The following is a 24,346-nucleotide window of genomic DNA, read 5'->3' as shown; positions in this document are numbered from 1 at the left end:
GAATAGCCTAGGGCTTAGTCCTTTCTCTTCATACCATTCTAGAGGGGGCAGTATCCAGTAGGGAACCAGCAGGTCATTACAGGCTATTGTTAGGATTACCCCACCCATTAGAAATAGACCCTCAATCTACCTTTCCCTTCAACTCATCTGAACAATCACATATAGAACACATAGTAACTGACACAATACCTGCACATGGTAAAGTATTCCCTCCAGGGCTTGTAGTGTTTAAGTCGTGAGGGTGTGTTTCTATTGGGGTCCCACAGTTCTTGGCCCTATGCTTTGTAACATTTTTATCAATGACCTGGCAGACAACATAGTATCACTGATAAAGTTTACAGATAACACAAAAATAGCAAAATGGGAAATAATGTAGAGATTTAGAGCACAAGTCACTGCTACAGAGGGATCTGTCTTGCTTGGGAAATTGGGCGCAAGTGAACAATATGTGCATTTTAGTACAGACCAATAGAAACGTGTACCTCTAGGAACAAAGAATGTAGGCCACACTTATAGGGTGGGGAACCCTATCCTGGGAAGCAGTGACTCTGAAAAAGACTTGAGGGGGTACAGTGGATAATCAGCTAAGCATGAGCTCCAGGGCGATGCTGTGGCCAAAAGCGCTAATGGATGTATAAACAGAAGAATCTCGAGTAGGAGTCGAGGTTATTTTACCTCTGTATTTGGCTCTGGTGTGACAGCTGCTGGAATATTGTGTCTAGTTCTCATGCCCACAGTCCAAGAAGGATGTTGATAAATTGGAGAGGGTCCTGAGAAGAGCCATGAGAATAATGCAAGGATTGGAAAACCTGCCTGATAGTGACAGAGTTCAATCCACTTAGCTTGGGAAAGAGAAGGATAAGGGGAGACATGATCACAGTGTCCAAGTACCTCATGGGGAACAAATATTTGATAATGGGCTCTCCAGTCTGGCAGAGGAAAGTATAACAGGTTCAAATGCTGGAAGTTGAAGCTAGACAAATTCAGACTGGAAATAAGGTTTAGTGAGAATAGCTAACCACTGGAACAATTTACCAAGGGTTGTGGTGGATTCTCTGTCACTGCCAATTTTAAAATCAAGTTTGAATATTTTTGTCTAAAAGCTCTGCTCTAGTTCAAACAGGAATTGTTTGGGGGAAGTCCTATACTGCAGGTCAGAGCAGATGATCACAGTGGCCCCTTCTGGCCTTGGAATTTATGAATAATCCCAAAGGCTCCTCTCAGAGCACAGTGGTTTATCCCTGGCTGCTGGAACATCCCACTGGGGTCACAGGCAGCCAGGCACAACATTCATGCCTAGAATGAAGACTGCTGATGCCAGCGAATGGGGCAAAAATAAGCAGTCACAAATCTTTGTATATCTCTGGCTCCTGCAGACTGAGTGGTTGCCATTTCACAGCTGCTTGTTGTGGGGATCTTGCCTCTGCTCTCAGCACCAACCAGACGCTGACAGAGCTGATCCTGGGAGAAAAAACAATGGACAATTCAGGTGTGAAACAGTTGTGTGAAGGACTGAAACACTCAAACTGCAGAAACTGGGGTAAGTTACAAGTGGGCTCCTTTCACAGGTGTCCTTTCACATCGGGCCAGGCTTTCTAAAGTGCTCAGCATGCAGTAGCTTGTGACTTCTATGGTCGGATTTTCAGAAGAGCTCAGCACCCTGGGTAAATGGGACTTTCAGTCCCCTTGAACATCCAGCCCCAGTGGTGGGTGCTGAGTTCCTTGGAAAATCTGGCACATAGTGGTGTGATTAAAGCTCTTTCTCCTGGGGTCACAGTGTTGTTTTCAAAGTAGCAGCCGTGTTAGTCTGTATCCGCAAAAAGAACAGGAGTACTTGTGGCACCTTAGGCCTGGTCTACACTATGGGTTTAGGTCGACTTTAGCAGCGTTAAATCGAATTAAGCCTGGACACGTCCACACAACGAAGCCCTTTCTTTCGACTTAAAGGGCCCTTTAAACCGGTTTCTTTACACCACCTTCGACGAGGGGATTAGCGATAAAATCAGCCTTTGCGGGTCGGAATTGGGGTAGTGTGGACGGAATTCGACGTTATTGGCCTCCGGGAGCTATCCCACAGTGCTTCATTGTGACCGCTCTGGACAGCACTCTCAACTCAGATGCACTGACCAGGTAGACAGGAAAAGACCCGCGAATGTTTGAATTTCATTTCCTGTTTGCCCAGCGTGGAGAGCACAGGTGACCACGCAGAACTCATCAGCACAGGTAACCGTGATGGAGTCCCAGGATCGCAAAAGAGCTCCAGCATGGACCGAACGGGAGGTACGGGATCTGCTCACCATATGGGGAGATGAATCAGTGCTAGCTGAACTCCGTAGCAGTAAAAGAAATGGCAAAGTATTAGAAAAGGTCTCCAAGGCCATGAAGGACCGGGGCCATAACAGGGACACACAGCAGTGCCGCGTGAAAGTTAAGGAGCTACGGCAAGCCTACCACAAAGCCAGAGAAGCAAATGGAAGGTCCGGGGCAGAGCCGCAAACTTGCCGCTTCTACGCGGAGCTGCATGCCATTCTAGGGTGTGCAGCCACCACTACCCCAACCGTGTGCTATGACTCCATCAATGGAGAAACACACAGGGAAGACGGTTCGGGGAATGAGGAAGATGAGGATGGAGGTACTGTAGGTAGCTCACAGCAGCAAGGAAGCGGAGAAACCGGTTTCCCCAACAGCCAGGATATGTTTGTCACCCTGGACCTGGAACCAGTAACCCCCGAACTCACCCAAGACCCTCAGGGCACACAGGAGACCTCTGGTGAGTGTACCTTTGTAAATATTACACATGGTTTAAAAGCAAGCATGTTTAATGATTAATGATTAATTTGCCCTGGCAATCGCGGCCAGTACATCTACTGGAAAAGTCTGTTAACGTGTATGGGGATGGAGCGGAAATCCTCCAGGGACATCTCCAGAAAGCTCTCCTTCATGTACTCCCAAAGCCTTTGCAAAAGGTTTCTGGGGAGGGCTGCCTTATCCCGTCCGCCATGGTAGGACATTTTACCACGCCAGGCCAGTAGCACGTAGTCTGGAATCATTGCATAACAAAGCATGGCAGCATATGGTCCCGGTGTTTGCTGGCATGCAGACAATATCCATTCCTTATCTCTCTTTGTTATCCTCAGGAGAGTGATATCATTCACGGTCACCTGGTTGAAATGGGGTGATTTTGTTAAGGGGACATTCAGAGGTGCCCGTTCCTGCTCTTCTGAACAGAAATGTTCCCCGCTGTTAACCACGCGGTGGGGGGAGGGGTGAAGTGATCATCCCAGAGAATCGGGTGTGTGTGTTGGGGGGTGGTTTACTTGGGTTTGTGCCGCATGTTAACCCGGAAACCGCAGCCCCTCCTTTTACATTGAAAACCCATTTTAAATGGCCAACCCAATTCATCCTTGATATGGGAAATGCGCTGCTGTTTGAAACCTTTCCCGCATGTTAAGAAGGTTAAAAAAGCCAAAAGACTGTGGCTTACCATGGCTGCCTGCAAGCCGAAATATGTTGCCTGGGGCACTGCGTGAGTGATCTCTCATACCAAACCGGCAGGCAGAGGAAAAATGCGACCTTGTAACGAAAGAGTGTACTCATTGTTCTCTAAAATGTGTCTTTTTTTAACCACCTCTCCCTTCTCCTCCACCAGCTGCAAATGTTTCTCCTTCGCAGAGGCTAGTGAACATTAGAAAGAGAAAACGGAGGACGCGGGATGATATGTTCACGGAGCTCCAGATGTCCTCCCACGCTGATAGAGCACAGCAGAATGCGTGGAGGCAGTCAATGTCAGACATGAGAAAAGCACAATATGAACAAGAGGAGAGGTGGCGGGCTGAATGGCGGGATGAAAAGAGCAAGTGGCGGGCTGAAGATGATAGGTGGCATCAGCTTGCAGACAGACGGCAAGAGTCAATGCTCCGTCTGCTGGAGCATCAAACTGATATGCTCCAGCGTATGGTTGAGCTGCAGGAAAGGCAGCAGGAGCAGAGACCGCCGCTACAGCCCCTGTTTAACCAACAGCCCTCCTCCCCAAGTTCCATAGCATCCTCACCCAGACGCCCAATAACACGGTGGGGGGGCCTCCGGCCACCCAGTCACTCCACCCCAGATGATCGCCCAAGCATCAGAAGGCTGGCCTTCAATAAGAGTTACAGTTTTAAAATGCAGGGTGTCCTTTTCCATCCCTCCTCTCCCACCCATCCAGGCTACCTTGGCAATTATCCCCCTACTTGTGTGAGGAATTAATAAAGAATGCATGAATGTGAAAAAACAATGACTTTATTGCCTCCCCCGATTGGCTCCCTCCCCGAATCCCTGCCTCTTCCCCAGGCTCACCGTTCCTCCCCCTCCCAGCTGGTGCTATCCCGCGGCAGTCCCGGGGCGGAGGCATCGGCAGCCCAGCCCCGTTCATACCCCTGCGGGACCCGAGCGGGACGGGGGGGGCTGGGGCCTGCTGCCCCCACTCCGGGGCCGCTGCAGGATAGCACCAGCTGGGCAGCAGCCCAGACGCGACTGGCCAGGGGCTGGGCGCAGCGTGCGCGCTGCTGGGTCCCCGCAGCAGGCCCCGGATCGGGGGGTTCGGGGGCACCAGAGCCGCAGCCGCCAAGCGCCATGGCCGCTTCCTCCCCCGCGGCAGTGGGAGCTGCAGCAGCGGCTGCTCCCGAGTCCCGCTGCCTGGGGGTGAGAACAGCCGCCGCCTGGCCCCACGGGCCGCCCCCGTCCTCTCCCTACCACCCAACTGAGTCCTGCCTGCTCGGGGCCAGGCCGGACTCTCACTCACCCCGGCCCCGCGCTTCCCTTGAGTCTCCCGGGCCTCCCTCCAGCGCTTGCGGAGGAAGGGTTTTTTCTTTTTTTTGCCTCTTCCCCTCCCCCCCCCCCCCCCCCCGCATCCCGATATTTGACTTGGGTGATCTGGTCACCCTATCCCAGGCTGGGGTGAGGGACTTGGCTCCAAGAGCTCTTCACCCACTCCTGTGCCTTCCTAGGCCAGATGTTGTTGGGAGGGAGGCGGCAGGAGTAGACGTGCCATCTATCCCAGCCTCATTGCTCACAGCCCTAAGCTGCTGCGTTCTTTCTGCTCCCCCTGCTCCTATGAGAATGGCTTCCAGTTATGGAAGGGAGGGGCTGGGAGTGGGGAGAGCTCTTCCTAAGCAGCTCTGATTGGTTGCTCTGCCCCAGAAGGCCAGCAGGTGGAGCAATCAGCCAATCATAGGGGGATTTCCCAAAGGCAGAGCTCAAATTAATTATAAGGCTGGAGTTTCTCCTATCATCACCAGACGGGCTCCAGCCCCAGCCAAAATCCCTGTGACTCACCAAAAAAATGTGAGAGCTGTCAATACTGAGTATGGGGTAGGCTGCTGAAGGTCTGGTAATTTCCCTGACAGAAGCAGCAGGCAGGGCCAGGATAGGGCAATCCAGGGAAGTAGGCACACCATGACATTGACCCTTCCTGCCATGGTCCCATCCCTGTACCAGGTTTCCATCCATATGCTGTGTCCCAGGGCTAATCACACTAGAGTTATCTGCTGAAGGGGCTGTCACATGTCCTCCTTGGCAGGCAGGGGCTTCCTTCCCTTACAAGCAGGGGTATCAGCAGGGGACCCTGCTTTCCCTTGGAAGCTGCTCAGAGGTCCCCTCTCCCCTTCATAAAAGCAAAAGCAGCATCAGAGGAACCCTCCAGTACTTCCCTCAGCTGGCAGGGTATGTCTGGCTGGGTGGGGTATCTGGCCCCATCACAGGCTTCTCCTCCTGCCACATTGCAAGTGATTAGTGTACAAATCACTCCTCTTACAAATCCAGCATATGAAAGCCCAGCACATTTCTAATTTGCAGTGCTTGCCCATTTCCAGAACTAAGGCCCCAAGCTCTGGTTTCAGGCTGGCATAAAGCATCTTGCAAAGGTTCTATCCCTGCTGCCTATGCAGGATTAATTCTCCCTCCTTTGTTTTCACAAATGTTGAATGGAGAATGCAACAGGTACCAGTGACAGAAGCAACACTGGGGAGGGTACTGAGCAGTCATTGTGAATGAGTAGGCATCTCAACTGGCTTTCAGCCTTCCAAAGGCACACTCCACCACCATCCTGCATCTGATGAGGGTGTAGTCACTGTCTTCTACCTGGCTGCCTTCTACTGGGGTAAACTTTCATTGGAGAGGGTTACTCAGCTTGTGCAGTAGTTGAGGGTCTTTGACATGTGTGTCCCAATGGGTGCTCCACTGTAAGTGCGGCAGCACCTTTGCATCTGGAATCAGATATCTTCAATAACAGTGCCTGTTGGATGGCACATGTGCACCTCCCCTCCCCTGCCCTGTGCACAAGTCATATATATAGGGCTGTGAGGTCCGACCGCCCTCAGTTCCTTCTCTGATGCAGAGCCCAAACATTAAGCTCTGAAGCAGAGGGGAGGAGGGCAGGTAGTGGAAGACCCATGGGGGGGACACATCTCCAAGAACCTCAGTTACTGCACAAAGTGCGTAACCCTCTCTTCTTCTTTGAACGATGTCCCCATGGGTGTGCCACTGTAGGTGACAATAAAGCAATGTCCCTAGCTGGAAACTTGGCGTTTCTGAGTGGCTGGTATTGCTGAGATATATCCAAGAATGGTGTCTGCAGAGGAATCCTTGTTGTTGGGCGAACGTATCAGAGGATGCCCACGTGACAGCCCAGCATATATCTGTTATGGGAACATTATTGAGGAATGCAATGGTGGTTGAGAGCGCTTGTGTAGAGTATGTCCTCATAATGCAGGTGGTTGCTTATTTATGAAGGTCATAAGACAGGCCTATGCACTGTGAAATCCACTTACAGAGGCGGTGTTTAGCTATAGCGAAGCATTTAGAACCTTCGGCGACAGATATGAACAGGCATGGCGATTTTCTGAATGGTTTGGTTCTATCCAAGTAGAAGGACAATGCACATCTCAGATCTAAGGTGTGGACAGCCACTTCTTGGTAATTATTGTGTAGTTTGGAAAAGAAGGAGGGGAGGTGTATAGGCTCGTTTAGATGGAAGGATGGGTCACTTTGTCCCTATAAAACATTGTATATGTTGGGTATGCTATTAGGGCTGATATTTCTTCCACATGTCATGCTGATGTAATGGCGATGAGGAAGGCAGTTTTCATTGCTAGATGAAGATGTGAGAGGTTGACATTGGCTCAAATGGAGGTCTAGTCAGAGAGTATATGACTAGGCTGGGGTCAAAGTGGAGGGGTGAGACATATATTAGGGTATAGGTTTCAAACACCCTTAAGAAAACATTTGACAAGGGGGTGTGCAAATACTGAATATCCCTCGACAGGGCAGTGGATGTGGTAATTGCAGCCAGGTGCACTCTAAGAGAACTAAAAGCCAATCTGTGCTGTTTGAGTTGAAGGAGGTAGTCCAATGTGAGCGGTAATGAAGCGCAGGCTGCATCGACCTGTCTGTCGGCATACCGAAGTTGGAACCCGTTCCACTTGTGGGAATAGGTACGTCTGGTAGAATCACAGCTGCTATTTATCAAGATGTGTTTTACTGAATCTGATGAGGTTATTTCCAAACGCCGGAGCCACGAAGGAGCCAAGCTTTCATGGGGAGCAGCTGTAGATTAGGATGATGAATGCATCCCCTGTCCTGAGAGAGGAACCACAATGCTGGGGGAAGGTCTATAGGTTGAGAGAGCATCATATGAAGCAGGTACATGGTCATGGCCACGTTGGTGCTATTAGTATAACCAGAGCTTGATTTTCCTGTATCTTGCATAATATTCAGAACAGTAGGGGATAGGGAGGGAAGGCATAGAGAAGTGTCATGTTTCAGTTCATAAGGAATTCATCCCATAGTGAATCCCCATTCTGGGCCTGCTCTGGAGCAGCACTGAGGGCAGTGGGTGTTCTTGTGAGTGGCAAAAAGGTTTATGGTGGGGTGACCCCATCGACAGAATATAGGTCGGACTCTTCTCACGTCGAGCTGCCGTTCATGCTTGTGTGACAAGGTTCTGCTCAGCATATCCACCATGGTGTTCTGATGTCCAGGGAGAGATGCAGCAGAGATGGAGATACCATTGTGAATACATCAATTCCATAGCTTGATCGCTTCTTAGCATAGGGAATTGGACCTACACCTCCTTGCTTGTTGGTGTAATACATGCAAGCGCGGTTGTCTGTCATTACTTGTACAGTTTGGTAGGAAATGTCGGTAGGGATTGTGAACCACCCTTAGTTCCAGGAGGTTGATGTGTAATATGGACTCAGTGGGCATCCATCTGCCCTGTATAGTGTGCTTGCATAGATGTGCTCCCCAGCCGAGGAGGGAGGCATCAGTGGTAAATATCACAGTAGGTGGAGGCTGAAGAAAAGTGACCCCAGCACAGACATTTTCAGGGCACGTCCACCAAAGTAGAATCATAGAATATTAGGGTTGGAAGAGACCTCAGGAGGTCATCTAGTCCAATCTCCTGCTCAAAGCAGGACCAACACCAACTAAATCATCCCAGCCAAGGCTTTGTCAAGCTGGGCCTTAAAAACCTCTAAGGATGGAGATTCCACCACCTCCCTAAGTAACCCATTCCAGTGCTTTGCCACCCTCCTAGTGAAACAGTGTTTCCTAATATCCAACCTAGACCTCCCACACTGCAACTTGAGACAACTGCTTCTTGTTCTGTCATCTACCACCACTGAGAACAGCCTTGCTCCATCCTCTTTGGAACCCCCCTTCAGGTAGTTGAAGGCTGCTATCAAATCCCCCCTCACTCTTCTCTTCTGCAGACTAAATAACCCCAGTTCCCTCAGCCTCTTCTCATAAGTCATGTACTGCAGCCCCCCTAATCATTTCCATTGCCCTCTTCTGAACTCTCTCCAGTTTGTCCACACCCTTTCTGTAGTGGGGTGACCAAAACTGGAAGCAATACTCCAGGTGTGGCCTCATCAGTGCTGAATAGAGAGGAATAATCACTTCCCTCGATCTGCTGGCAATGCTCCTACTAATACAGCCCAATATGCCATTGGTCTTCTTGGCAATGAGGGCACACTGCTGACTCATATCCAGCTTCTCATCCACTGTAATCCCCAGGTCCTTTTCTACAGAACTGCTACTTAGCCAGTTGGTCCCCAGCCTGTAGCGGTGGATGTGATTCTTCCTTCCTAAGTGCAGGACTCTGCACTTGTCCTTGTTGAACCTCATCAGATTTCTTTTGGCCCAATCCTCCAATTTGTCTAGGTCACTCTGGACCCTATCCCTACCCTCCAGCGTATCTACCTCTCCCCGCAGCTTAGTGTCTTCTGCAAACTTGCTGAGGGTGCAATTAATGAAATTAATTAGTGAGTCCTTGACCTGGGTTGGCATGGACAGGAGTTTTTGCACGCTGTGTTTGTGAGGAAGATATACCGTACAGAGCCAGCCCTGAAGACACCGCATGTGCAGCCTCACATTTTAGACCACAAAAGTAGCCATATGGCCCAGAGATTGGTGACATATATGTGCTGGGATTTGGGGGGTATGCTTGGGCAGTTGAGACTAGTTGTGTTATCACTGTGAACGTGTGAGGTGGTAAAAACACTCTTGCCCACTTCACATTGAGTACAGCACTAATGAATTCCAGTGTTTGCACTGGGGTTAGTGCAGACTTTTTGAAATTAACAAGGAGGCCCAGTTTTGTAAAGAGGGTCATTGTAGTATGAACCGCTCAGAGTGCTTCAATCTTGGATCACGCTTTGAGAAGACAGTCATCTAGATATGAGAAAATGGTGATGCCTGTTTGCGGAGGAAGGCTGCGACCATTGCGAGTACCTTGGAAAAAACTCCCAGAGCTCTGGGTAGTCCAAAGGGTAGTATCATGTACTGGTAGTGACCATGGACAACGATGAATGGTAGGAAAAGTCTGTGAGCAGGGTGTACTGCAATATGAAAGTATACATCCTGTAGGTCAAGGGTTGAGAACAAATCACCTGTTCCAGTGCTGAGATGGTGGTGGATAGGGTGACCAACTTGAACTGCTGTAGTTTGACAAACTTGTTGAGATTGCAGAAGTCTAGGATGTGGCGCAAACCACCAGACTTCTTTTATACCAGGAAGTAATAGGAGTAGAAACCGCGTTCTCTATGCTGTGGAGGGAACAGTTCTATGGCTCACAGTTGTAGAAGATGTCTCACCTCCCTCTCCAGGATGGGCTAGTGAAAGGGGACCCCGAAGAGGGAGGTGGAGGTGGTTGGTGGGGTGGTATAGCTAGGAAGGGGATGGAGTAACCTTCCTTTACTATTCCAGGACCCATCTGTATGAGGTAATGAGCATCCAAGATGATAAAAATGGAGCAAGGCGGTTGCCAAACTGTTGGTGTATAGATAGCATTACAAATAGTAGGGGCAACTGGAGCAGGCAGAAGGTTCTCTGGACCTCAGCCACACCTTCAAATTTGCTGCTTATTAGAGGGTGTTTGAGAAGGTGCCCCTCGTGCAGGCGATTGTCTGAGCTCAGTGATGACTGCGTTGGTTGTCAAACTGCTGCTGTAGGTAGTGTGGCTCAGGGGGGAGATTGTGGAGGGAGCTGTTATTTTCCCGATCTTCATTTTGGCTGTGGTGTGTATATACCAAGGGATTTTAGAGTGGCTCGAGAGTCTTTCAGTGAGTGTAAGGAGTTATCCGTGCACTCAGAAAAGAGTTTTTGTCCCTCAAACAGGAGATCATTGACCGCATTTTGCACCACCTTAGGGAATCCTGAAAGGTGCAAGCACTGTGAACGTCACATTACTACCATGATAGCAATGGATCGGGCAGCTGTGTCAGCTGAGTTCATGGAGACCTGCAAGGCTGTGAGGGCTATTAAGTGACCTTCCAAAATGAGGGGCAGGAATTGTTCCATTTTTGCCTTTGGCAGATCCTGGCAAAGCTCCTCCAGCTTAGAATAATTTCTATAATTGTATTTGGCCATGAGGGCCTCATAGTTGGAAATTTGAAATTGGAGGGTAGCAAACTAATAGGATTTTCTGCCCAGGAGATCTAAACATTTCCAATCTTGGTCAGGTACATAATATTTCCTATTGGTCCTTTTGCATGTAGGGGAGATAGACCCTGGAGTCTGACAAAGAAAATGTGCAGGTTCAAGTAGTGCACTGTTAATAGGTAGGGCAATTTTTGTTGTAGAGGAGGTATGAAGAATGTTAATCAGTTTGTGTTGTTGTTCCTTGACCTCATGGAGTGAGATGTTTAGGGAGTCAGCCACTCTGCAAAACAATTCCTGAAAGTGACAAAAATCATCAGCCTCTGTGGGAAATGGTGGCATGATGGCTTCATCAGGTGAAGATGAAGAGAAATGGAGGACCAGAGGTAGCTCCTCATCCTGCTCTCCTTCCAGTTCCTCCTCCAGTGATGGTATTTGCATAGGCTGTGGTTCTGGAGGTCAAGAGATTATTGAGGGGATGGATGGAGGTCGGTGTGTTTGCAGCAGTGGGGCATAACTGAATTGTGCCCTATACTTGGCCCAGGGGTCCCAATATGGCCAATTAGGGGGAAAGGCAATAAGTGGTTGCATCCACAGGGGCCCCTGAAAAGGCTGGGTGCCCTGAACTGCATCAGGGCAAGGGTGTAAGTGGATGCCAATTGCCCTGATGTCGACATCACTAGGGAAAGGAGGAGGTGCCGTCTTGTGGGTGAGAGTAAAGAGTGTCTTGATCGTGAAGTGCATGAGACTTGGGATAGCTCCTGTCTGAGAAGTGGAGAATCTCAAGTGTCAGATATAGTGAGGACTGACAGTTGTGTGAATTCCTGTGGGTAAGCTTTCATCAGTACCGGTGTGGAATACAGTGATGAGGTGTGATATGGAAAAGAGTCACAAGATGACGCCAGAGTTACATGGTGAGTTACATGTTATTTCTGCCCCTAGTTCAATGACCTAAAAGTTGTTGACAGAGATGGTATTGAATATCACTGAGGCTGGGAAGGCATTGCAGTGGGATCTGGCATGTTCAGAAATTCAAGATTTCCTGAATAATCAGCTAATGGCCATTTGGAGTGATCTCGAGCACCAGGCTTGCCCGCTGCCTTACAGACACTTCAGGAGTACCATCTGATCTGTGGCCATGGAGACATACTTGGAGAGTTTCTGGGTGGACGTGCGGACGTTCACAGTGCTCCTTCCAAGCATATGGGCTGGTAGGAGGGGTGTGGGCTCCCACATACCGAATCCTGCTGGGTCCATGGGGAGGATGAATTTGGGACTGGATTATTCAGTGACATCTGGGAGATTAGACCACCTGGTAATGCCTAGCTGATTTGTTGTTAGTGCTCCCGGAATAACACCCAATATTTGGATTGGAATAGGGAATCAGTGGACATTTTGGCCCTTGGAACTCCCGCAACTTTAGTGTTAAGGGAATTGAAACAAGGGGAAGTTGTCACAGTGTTTGACAAAGTTTGTTGGGAAGGTATGGGACAAGGAACTACCCTGACAGGACACCTACTTTTTCAAGCTAATGATAGCTGTGTGTATGTTAAAACCACCACGTTGAGAGATATACATTTTAATCTCACTACTGCTGCAGGCAACGATATTATTTACTGGCCTGCGGATAGAATTTTACAAGTAGCCCTTAGATTTCAGATACCCTTTAATTGGACTACCCTGTTTCCCCGAAAATAAGACATCCTCCGAAAATAAGGCCTACTTACAGTTTTGCCTCTCGTTGTAATATAAGGCATCCCCCCGATAATAAGACCTCCCCGATAATAAGGCATCCACCGATAATAAGGCATTTTTCATTTCTGAAAAATAAGACATCCCCTGAAAATAAGACCTAGCGCATCTTTGGGAGCAAAAATTAATATAAGACACTGTCTTATTTTCGGGGAAACAGGGTAGTTTAGTACCTGATTGATTTCAAAATTTGCTTTCACTGTTACCAGAGGTTCAAAGAATCTTTGAATTACAAGGGCAAATTCACATGCTTCAAAATATATATCAAGTTGAAAAGAATGCCTTTCATACAGCTTATAGAGTGTCTATTTTATGTACTAAGTATGATGTATTGTGCTTTGTGACTAAAATTGTACAACAACCCCATCATATTATTACTGTGGGAATGTTACTGCTTTTATTGTTGTTGTTTAGTCTAGGATTATGTTATGGTTGTTGTAAAGGATATAATAATAGTAATACCTTTCATGTCCATGCTAATCATGCATTGTCATTGCATCTAATTAAAACCCGTGAGGTTGAAGCATTCGATGCAGAATCTGAAATCCAAGGCTTGATGCAAATGGAGATTTAAGAAGGTTTGTTGTGCTAGAAGCACAAAAGGGGTGTGTGTGGAAGTAGAGAAAGAACTGACAGGGATTTGAAGGGGATTTCATATTGTTATGTGAGCAAGAGTCAGGCTAGCTGTAACCCTAATAACGCGAGATTTGTAGAAGCGAGGATTGTGTGAGGCGAGTGGGAAAGAACTGTGTTTTTTTTGGGGGGGGGGGTTGTTTTGTTTTAGGAGGAAGAAAGAGAAAAGGGAAACTAACAACGATAAGAAGAAAACAGGTAAGCTACTATCTAAAGAACAACTTGGGCTCTGCTAAGTGTTCCATTCCAGACCGCAGGCGGAGGAGAAGGAACCGAGTCTGGCTGGACCATACAGCACCATATATATGACCTGTGCACAGCATGGGGGAGGCGAGGTGTGCATGTGTGGCCTGATGGGCACTGCTATTGAATATCTCCATCTCCAGATGTGAAAGTCCTGCCGCACCTACAGTGGAGCACACATGGGAACATCTCTCAAAGAAGAACCTAGGGGAATAGTGGGTAGGCCAAGACCCCCAGAATCATAATGAAACAGTAACTATTTTGGTATCCTTGTTCTGTAGAAATAGGGTACCTTCCTGCCCACTGTCAAGGAGTCTCAAGTTTCTAAAAACCCTGGTTTCATGCACTTTATCAATACATATATTAATGAAACTCCCTCAGTGGTCCTCCAAAGCTTGCAACACTAGGGAATATCCTTTTCTGCCAGTGTATCTATCTGCACTTCTTTGGGACAGGTTATGGTCACATGGGTACCATCTATGGCTTCTGCACAGTTTGGGAATCCTAGCTTCTGAAACCTCCTAGCGTGTGTGTTTTCTGTGATTAGATTTCTCCAACCCTGTGACAAATGTGAACTTCTGAAGCACTATAACTGACTTACCATGAAGTCACAATCTCCTTGATCCTTTCAGTCGATCTTGCCAACCTGGTCAGATCAACTTATGTCATAAATGATTGCTTTACTCCAAAAATCCCAAAATACACAAGTTGTTCCATCCCCGAAGGACCAGTCACTTATCTCAGGTCAATTCACACCTTAGACCTCACACCACAGACAACACTGGCAGTCAATTCTATAGTAAACTAACTACAGATTTAATAACTAAGAAAATAAATGACAGATTTATTTACAGGTTAAAGCAAGTAGGCTATTAGTTTATAGGCCTGTTTGTTGACCTGAAATTGTCCTTGCTGATGTGTGGGCAGGGGAGCAGGGACATTGTCTGTTGTTTCTGTTACCCGAAATTGGGTCAGCTAGTAAGCTTGGGGAGGACTAATGACCCACTAGAGTTTGGCAGAAAGGAGCACGTTTATTATATTGATAGCTAAGCTCAAAAGAAGGGGGGGGTCACATTCACACTCACATACTCACGCTCCCAGGACTGGCTCATCACTGGAGATGTCAGGATCCTTTAAGTTAAGTGTTCCGCAGCACAGCGATGGATGGTGTGATGAAGGTAAGTCTTCCCGAGGCACGATGGAATGCAACACAGCGAACCACTGGCCAGGCGGTCCGGACAAAGGGCCTTCACGGGAGGTACAAGCTTGTGAGGGCACTCCTGAGCACATGGCCCCTTCCCCTTTTAAGGACCTGCTCCTCATGGCCTGTGACTGGAGATGACTTGGCTGCATCTGGTTGGTCACACTCCACCTCAGCCAGTGTCCATGGAGTGTCCATGCATTGGGTGTGTGAGTGCTGCCTAATTGGAGTCCCAGACATCTTGTCTATCTAGGAGCTCTTCTGATCTTCCAGCTGTTTAAGCAGCCCATTCTTCCCACAAGCATTCCAGGAGGGAGGGGTGGGAGAAAGCCACTTCACAGGTATTCAAAGAGGGAGAGGAGACAAATGGGGAGGAGTGTAACATACTTTTTGAGCATACAGGTTATACATAGCATACAGATCACTGCTGCTCCTACAACAGTATCTGCTTGGCCAGATGGGTTCGCTAGTATAATGGGAAGAGATAAGAGATGGAGCTGAAGTGTTATAGGTTATGGAGGAGTGTAATATATGAGCATAAACTGGAAAGCTGCCTGGCTTCTCTCTCAAGCCAAGCCAAACACCCAGTTAGGCGGGGCAAAGGAGGGGAGGGGAGGCATAAGAAACACTAAAGGTCAAAGTAAAGCCTGGCCTTGGGCCTAAGCACAACTTCACTCTTCACCCCACCCATGGGATACAAAAGGGATACAGAGACTCATGATCCTCGAAAACAGAACATGACCATAAATTGTAAAGGGTGGGACTAGGGGCATGCACTGCAGGTATATATGGGCTTTCTAAGAAGTGGGGGAAGGGAATGGGGGAAGGGGAATGGGAACGGGGGACTGGAGAACAGGGACACAGGCAAGGCTCTGCAGCATCAGATCTGGAAAGGGGGACATGGGGTAAAAGCTCTGCATCATCAGAGTTGGAAACAGAACACCAAGAAGAGGGAAATCCATCGGTGTGTGGAGCTAGGGATTAGAAGAAGAAGGGGTTCTCTCGGCGTATAGAACTGTAGTTGTGGGAGGGGAAGAGGAAAACTCTGCTCATGTATAGAGATAAGCCCAACTGGTGTGAAGGGCGTTGGAATATGCTTGCTTGGAACTAACCCTAATAAATATCACATTTCCTGCACTTCGGACTTCTGGTCTTCTGCTTTCTATCTGCATAACAAGAATCAGGGGAGAGGGTGAGGGGAAAACCATCCAACACAGACATATAACACACAGATGAGCTACCATCTATGGTCTAGGATTAACAAAGTTGTAGAGATTTGTTAATTCAAAATGTCCTTCAGGGCAAACCCAGAGATCTAGGGATCTCTGCTTCAGTCTTAATATATCTGGCCCTGTCAGAATCCAAAAAGGAAAGAGAGACCTTGATTTTTTCTTGGTGTGGCATTTTTATATCTTTGCTCCTCAGAAATCAAGCTGATAGCAACAGTTTACAGGCAGGTCTTGTCTTCCTGGTGGGAGAGGGAAAGGAGGAATGCATTTTAAACTCTTTGATCCTTGATCTCACACAATGACCCATTATTTGCATTACACAAGCCCTTTTCCTTGTTTGGTGAGTTATATAGTCACAGAAGTTTCTGATGCAAATATTTTCTAAGGCTTGGGTATAGCTGAGTGAGAACAATCCATGCAACATCCTACTAGCTTTTCAGGTAGTATAAATGCTGAACACATTCATATAATCTTCAGATCTGTTTTTACAATACTAACACGCATGACAGCTGGACTGGTTTCCAGATATGAATTTGTCAGTGCTCAGCTGATGCTTACAGCCTTAGTGCGAGCTGGCCTCTGGTCTACCACAATCTTAGCCAAACTGAGACCTGGTGTTTCTTTATGGAATTTTGGAATTAAAAAGGAAAAAGTGGAGATGAAGAGCTCTCTAAATTCCTTGAAAAGGAAAGTGTACCAAGCCACAATGCTGCTGTATGAGACTCATGGCAACACTAAAGACTGTTTCAACTAATTGTAGTATATCGTCAGCAATCCCTCGAGGTCGAGGATGGTCTCTTTCACTTGTTTTATTTTTCATAGGTCCCTAGGTGACTGATGAATCCGATCCTCAAGCCACAGGCTCGTTGGCAAACATTGCAGACATGGGCCATGATTGCTGCATGACAGTTGTCTTTCCTTTCTTTTCTGGCATTTTGCTTTGGCCAGGGTATTTTTTCCTCAAAAGTGGACGTTCCCTCTCTGACAAATCTTTACCAGTCATCCCTATCCTGGGCTGCTGTCTCTCAGTGTGAGGTGTCAATGCTGTATCTCTTGATGTTTATTTTGAGGGTGTCTTTAAAGTGTTTCTTTTGGCATCCCCTTTTCCTTTCTCCTTTGGTAAGTTGGACGTACAGCAGGCACACACACTCAGTGTCCGCTCCACCTCAGCTGGTGCTGGATAATCAGGGCCTCAACGCTGAAGATATTAGCTTCTGTGTGGACACTGGCATTAGTGCAATGATCCTCCCACTTTATATTGAGGATCTTCCAAAGAAAGTGCTGGTACTGACATTCCAGGTTTTTCACGTGTTTTTTATAGGTCACCCAAGTCTCACAGCCATAGAGGAGGGTCGGGATTACTCCCGCTTTATAAAATAAAAGTCTAGCATGTGTTCTGATGTCGTGGTTGTTGAACACCTGATGAGAAGGTCTGCCCAAGGCAAGGGCTGGCACAGTGGATTCTGTGCTGAATCTTGACATCTATGTCTGCCCTCTGTGAGAGATGGCTGTCAAGGTAGGCAAAGTGTTCTACACTTTCCAGTTCTTCTTTGTCAATGTAGATCTTCCTTGCTGGGTCTGATGATTAACCGGGGACTGGCTGGTGGAGAACTTTTGTTTTGATGATGTTTAGAATTAGTCCTAGACTTTTGTAAGCTTCAGAGAAGCAATTAAGGACTGTTTGTAGATTCTCCTTTGAGTGAGCGACTACAGCACACTCATCTGCGTACTGGAGTTCAGTTATTGTTGCTGATGTTACTTTAGTTCTGGCACGGAGACAAGAGAGTTTGAAGAGGTTGCTGTCAGTCTGATATTGGATGCCAATGCCCTGTGGTAGACAGTCTTGGATTAGTATTTTCATAGCTGCTAAGAAAACGGAGTAAAGGGTGGGTGTCAGTACACAGTCTTGTTTTACACCAGTTTAGTGACAAAGGGCTCAGAGGTAGAGCCACTGCACAGGATAGAGGCAGTCATCTGATCATGGAGGAGTCTAACAATGGTGATAAATTTGCTTGTGCAGCCAAACTTTGACATGATTTTCCACAGAGACTCACAGTTGACAGAGTTGCAGGCTTTGGTCAGATCAATAAAGGCCATATACAACTCCTGGTGTTGTTCTTGACATTTTTCCTGGATCTGCCTGACTGCGAAAATCATGTCAGTGGTGCCTCTCGATGGTCTGAACAAAGCCGCACCGGGACTCTGGAAATACTTCCTCTTCAAGGGGGAGCAGGCGATTCAGTACGATTCTAGCAAGAATCTTCCCAACGATAGAGAGGAGGGCAATAGTTGTCACAGTCGATTCAGTCCTGTCTTCCTTTTTGAAAATGGTGATGATGTCAGCATTACGTAAATCAGCTGTGATTTCTTCAGTTCACCAGATTTTAAGGAGTAGCAAATTAAGCTTGTTAGTCAATGTTGCTCCCCCCACTTTCAGTACTTCAGAAGATATGCCATCAGGGCCTGGTGCTTTATTGTCCTTCATTTGTTTAATTTCTTTGCAGATCTCATCAGGTGTCAGTGGGTTGGCAAGAGTTTCCCAGATTGGGTGCTGAGGAATGGAATCCATGGTATCGTCAGTCATCAGTCACAGTCTCTTCTTGATTTAGAAGCTTTTGGTAGTGTTCCTTCCAGTGCTCTTTGATGGATTCATTATTTTTAAGAAGGGTACTATCATCTTTGGATCACAGAGATGTGAGACCATATGAGCGTGGTCCACAGAAGGTCTTTGCCTCACAAAAAAAGCTCGACATATCATGTCTGTCAGCAAATGTTTGGATTTCTTTTGCTTTGTCCTCCCACCATTTGTTTTTGATTTCTTGGATCCTCCTTTGAACTTTAGCTTTGAGCTGGTGGAAAGAGCTCTGCTTCTGACTTGATAGTGGTTGGTTTTGCCAGTCACAGAAAGCTTTCCTTTTCTGGTTCAAAAGGGCTGTAATCTCAATGTTGTTATTGTCAAACCAGTCTTGATGGTGGTGGGTAGCAAGGCCAATCGATTCAGGCAAGTCTTGTGGATAATCTGTTTTAGGGCTTCCCAGTCTTCTTCGACAATTGTGTTGTTATTTCCAGGTATGCATATGGCCAATTTTTCACTGAGGAGTATTTGGAAGTTGTCTTGGTGCAATGAGGATTGAAATCTTTGGATATTGTATTGCCTTCTGTGTGATTTGGATTGCTTTCAATGTTTCAGTGCAATCCTGATGGACATGACTGATCTTATCAGGCGGTGGTTAGTCTGGCAATCATTGGCTCCTCTCATGACATTGGTGATGTGGACATATCTTAGATCCTGTGTTCTGACAATGACATAGTCTAGGAGGTGCCACTGTTTTGAGCGGGGATGTTGCCACATCATTATGTACTTGTTGTTTTGTCGGAAGATTGTGTTTGTGATCACAAGGTCATATTCTGCACATTTGCTGAGTAGAAGGATACCATTAGAATTGATCTTTCCCATTCCTTCCTTCCCAGTTGTGCTAGTCCATATATTAGAATCTCGGCCAACTCTTGCGTTAAAGTCTCCTAAGAGGATTATTTTATCTGTTTTTGGAATGGATGACAAAATTGTATCAAGGTCAGTGTAGAAGGAATCTTTTGGTTCTTCTTCAGCATCAAGTGTTGGTGCATATACACTGGTGACAGTGGCAAATAACTTATTGACCAATTGGATGCAGAGGGTCGTAAGGGGCTCGTTGATGCCGATGGGGAGCTCAGTCATGCGGTTGATTAGAAGGTTCTTGATTACAAAGCCAACATCGTGTATTTGCCTAATGCTTGCTGGTTTTCCTTTCCAAAAGAAAATGTAACCACCGCTCTCTTCCCTCAAGTGACCTTCATCTGCATGTCTTGTTTCACTGACAGCAGCAATGTCAGTGTTGTACCTTGAGAGTTCTCGGGCAACAAATGCTGTTCTGTGTTCAGGTCTTTCATTTTTGCATTAATCTAGTAGGATACGGACATTCCAAGTTGCAAAAAAACATTTTTGTTTTTCGACCACATTAGGAGTGATTCCCCCTGGATGCGGTTATCCAGTCAGGCATGGTGGGATAACTTATGTTCGGGGCACCTTTTCGATCCCCTTTCCTAAGTAGGGTGAGCAGAGGGGTTCCTAAAAAGACCTGCTCAGTCATAACTGCTGCTGCTGAAAATGCCCCCCATCCCAGTCCAGGGGCACATGATGACCATCTTGCAGTCACCGCCTATGTATGGGTCTGTGACTAGGAACTCCTGGTGATCACTTCACCTGTCCCCGTCACCACTTGCAAATCACCGCAGGACTTTATGGGTGAGAAAAAAGTCTTCTGTGAAAGAAGCCTGAGTGTGAATAGTTTAATGTCGGTGAGCTGTTGCGCACCAGCAGCCACACAAATCTTGACAGAAGAGGCACCTTTGTCTGGTGGCAAGGAGGTCCAAGATGACCAGGGGATTCTCCTCAGTTGCAGCCTTTGTCCGCCTTCAAAGCCGCTGAGAGGTGATCCTGCTTCATCCGCCTGCTCTACCATTGCGGTCTTGTATTGGGTTTTGTTGGGCTGCACTTTGTCTGGTGCCTCGCCTTCGACTTTACTGCCATGGGTGACCCTACCAGGAGTACAGGACTCCAGACGGCATTGCTCTTAGCATCTTAAGTATATGCAAGCTTCACCACGTCAAGTTGGCAGCCCAAGCAGAAGAATTGTAGTATATAGGAATAAAGTAATACCCCTTTAAGTAGTTTGTGAGCTGATTAGTGGTGATCACTGTTCTGTTTTAGAAGCCATCAGAAACTAGTCAGAGGAGCAGTGTGTATTAAACTAGGCCTTGTATGACTGTATATAGTTAATAAACATGCTTATTTGGGAGCTATTGAAATGGATCTTTACCGGCCCCTGGTTTGGCAGGCCTTTTCACCAGTGAAAAGTCAAAATCCCTTATCTGCAATACAGAGCAGTTTATTTGAGAAATAATTATACAAGCGGTCTAGAGTTATACAAAACACATTCCCCCTAGTGAGCCTCTCTCCCACAAACATACACCCTCAGTAACTATGCTGGCCTAACGCAGTATCCTGATTGGCAAACATGGCAAATAGCCACCAGCTTTACAGATGGCTTCTCTTCTCTTCTCAGTCACCTGTCTCAGATTCCCTCATAGCAAGTCTTTAGCTGCCTTGAGACCCTCTGGTTTCAGGTCCTACTCGAACCCATGAAGCAGAGTCTCAGCTACTCTAACAGCATTACGGGCCTCTTCAGATATTAACGAATAGTTCCCCTTCTTCCTTTGTGTAACAAGGTCGCACTCACTGCCGTGGCACCTCCTGCTGGTCAGTCTGTAAATTAGCTCATTTCCAGCGCTGGAGTACCCTCCTCTGGCGGTGTCTCACCCGCCATTACCCAACCTTTCCGTCTCCACCATGCCAGGACCTGCATCCCTCCCAGACCATGGCGCCCCTTCCCTTGGGTATTGTCCTACAGCAGTGCCAATGCTCTGGGCTCCTCCTCTCAGGGGAACACAGTACTCCTGATGCCACCACCCACATCAGTGACCCACTATAGTCCCACTCTAGCACTTCGAGTGCAGAATGTGGGGCCCTGCAAGAACTTTCAAAATTAATACTGGCCACTCCAGGCTTGAATTAAACTTCCAAGGTTACAGCTTTTCTCTGACCTTGGATTGGTAAATGCTGCCACCACCCAAGTGCAGAACCCCTTTGAGAGGCCAGGTGGGCGCACTTGGGAAATTCCTTCCTTTGAGGTACTCTCAAGCCCTTTCACCCCCACCTCCAGGGAAGAGCTGAGAAAGAAAAAGAAATCAGTTGTTGCCACCAGCTAACTAAAAACATGTGCACAAACCTCTTAAGACACAGAAATCCAATCAGGTTCTTTAAAAAGGTAAAATTTATTGGCAAAAGAAAGAAAACAAATCTGAAAACTCAGGCTGTTAGGGATTAAATACCAAAAATAACTTTCTTGGGGTCCATCTTAAAGGTTACAAGCAAACAAAAACAAAACAAAAGCACCTGGGGTTAGCACAGAGGAATCCACCAACCAAATCCCTGATCGCGTCTTTCTAACATTTCCTGTGCTACTTACGTATCTAGGATTCCAAATGAGTAGTTTCTAAGTATGATGCTGATGATTTTCCATACCTGGGAGAGTAATTAGGAGTAATTGGATGAACTTTAAAAAAAGGGGGGGGACATTTAGGCAGATCAGGAAAAGTGTTATGAGCATGCAAAAGAGTGAGTGAAAGATTATTCCACATTGACTGATCTCCTGGGGGGTGGTGGCCTGGGAAAGAGGAGAGTTCATCTCTGTGTCTCCCAGCACTACCTGGGCTGTGGGGGTTGGGAGAGATGTCTGCTGGAGAAAATACACATGTACTGCTTACTGGAGTTAGTTTTTAAAAAGAATCCAAATAAATCATCTCTTCTCCTCCCCAAATCTGACATTAAAAATTACATTTAATAACTTTTTATAACCACAAAAATGGCAATGAATTATTTATGCCTAGCTTTTGCATTTGATGGAATTTCAGAATTGCTTAATTGGTACATAGGTTAATTAGTTTAGTTCCTAAAATGAAGGCTACCTCCAACAGCTGCTTAAAATGTTTGGATTTAGCTTTGTCTGGGAACATGTGTTACAGCTTTAAAGTTTGATTTTGAAGGGCCAAAATCCATTAATGTATATGTAAAAATTTTAGCCATAGTCTCTGTCTAAGAACTTTTCACACAGGCCTAAATTCCACAGCTTGGTCTGAGGCCTGGGGCCTAGCTAACAATGAATAATATATGGCTAAGAAAAGCAGGAGACAACCTTGCTTTGTTTCAACTAGATAAGCGAAGTCAGCAAAACTCCAGATGGGGAATAGTAATTGGGTGTTCTTATCATGAGTTACAGCACTAAGAAGAGCCTCAAAGTCTACTCCCAGTGCAGAAAGGGGATAGCGAACATTGTCCCCAAATGCTTACCAGGGTTCAGGGAGAGGCCCAACATGTCAGTATGAGATATGACATCCTGCCCCCTTCACAGATGTATCCTCCTTTGCAGATGGCAACCCTAGTTCTCAGAAACACAATGGTGAACCCTAAAACGATTACTACTCACTGTGTACTTTTCACTGTCTTTTTGCTTTAAACCCCCAGGAATGTACCAGTTGGACAACCGGAAGAGCTACCTCATTCCTATGGTCCCCAAAATCCAGGATTTAACCTACACATTGCAATAGGAATAGTTGAGGGAAAACACCTGTGTATTACCAATATGTTAACATGAGCCGTGGGCGGGGCCATTATATAATCTTTTAGACTATTGGCTTATTGTGCTAATCTTGTCTTGCTGCTAGAACCTATCCAGGGGCTCGGGACCTCCCACCCGGTCACTTCTCTCCGCCCGTGAGCACCCTATACAATCTATTGTCATCAATTGTTGAACAGTGTCTCTGAGCCTAATAAGCAAAGTGACACTCCGCCAGCGCTGTGCCTAATAAACCCTCGTCTTTGACTCTACACGGTGTCCATTTCTGTTCCTTCAGATTTGCAGTATCACTCTTCTATTTTCTAACCTGTCGTGTGTCCTGGTCCCAGCTCCATGATTGCAGGAGCCAGGAGAGATGCTTTTCTTAATGGAAATCACTTGGATTTCAGACATGTGATTTCCATTAAGGTTTCAAATTTGTTTGGGGAGAGGCACTGGAAACCATTAAGGCCAGATCTTTGCTATCTGTTATAGTTCTGGCTCTTCAGAATACTCCCATTGACTCATAAATAGTAAGCACTAGGGGTTTGATGTTAGGTGCTTTGTAGGATGATTTTTTGCAAGCTCTTTGGGGTCTGTCTGCGAACTCTGAAGCCATGTGTTAATGTGCTCTGTTTACTTAAGGGGCTTGTAAAAACGTAATGAGCCTACTCTGGAGTTTTTGAGTTAGTGGTACACAAAGTGTGAAGCCAGGAGAACTGTACCTGTTTCTGCATCACTTGTTTGTTTGTGGTTTTGTTTGCTCTCTGTGTTGCTTTATTACGTATTTTTACTGTTCTCTGTGTGTGAAGTATTAAATTAAGAGTTGACATCCCAGAGAAATTGTATAAGCCTGCGTGAATGCCTTTTTCTCCTTTCCAGTATCAGAAAATATTGTATTAATATTTGAGATGACCATGACTATTTCTAGTTGACGCATAATTTGTTTAACATCTTAAAGCTGAGCTATGTGTGCAGATAATATGCATACAAGAGGGATAGTTTTGTGAATTGCAAAAGTCCATAGCATGCCAGTGTTTTAGCAGATGCTTCATTTTTTGAGAGCAGCTTTCCTTGACAATTTTGTGGTCTATGGTAAGAGTAGGTTATTAAATTGGGGCTCTGGTGAATTTTTTTAGGCTTTCACTTAATGGCCATGT

At 46.6% G+C, this 24,346-nt stretch overlaps 1 protein-coding gene across 1 annotated transcript; it reads left to right on the top strand.

Annotated features, from left to right (window-relative positions):
* Positions 1-2,093: 2,093 nt before the first annotated feature.
* Positions 2,094-23,178, top strand: LOC128836104 (uncharacterized). Its single transcript, XM_054026121.1, has 3 exons — positions 2,094-2,770; positions 3,650-4,213; positions 23,096-23,178. The coding sequence occupies exons 1-3, from the start codon at positions 2,233-2,235 to the stop codon at positions 23,176-23,178; spliced, it is 1,185 nt and encodes a 394-aa protein (XP_053882096.1). The 5' UTR covers positions 2,094-2,232.
* The last annotated feature ends 1,168 nt before the right edge of the window (positions 23,179-24,346 follow it).

The sequence above is a fragment of the Malaclemys terrapin genome, chromosome 4 (assembly GCF_027887155.1).
Source record: "Malaclemys terrapin pileata isolate rMalTer1 chromosome 4, rMalTer1.hap1, whole genome shotgun sequence".
Taxonomy (NCBI): Eukaryota; Metazoa; Chordata; order Testudines; family Emydidae; genus Malaclemys; species Malaclemys terrapin.
Note: the sequence above shows the minus strand (reverse complement) of the source record. Positions and strands in the feature narration are given on the sequence as shown.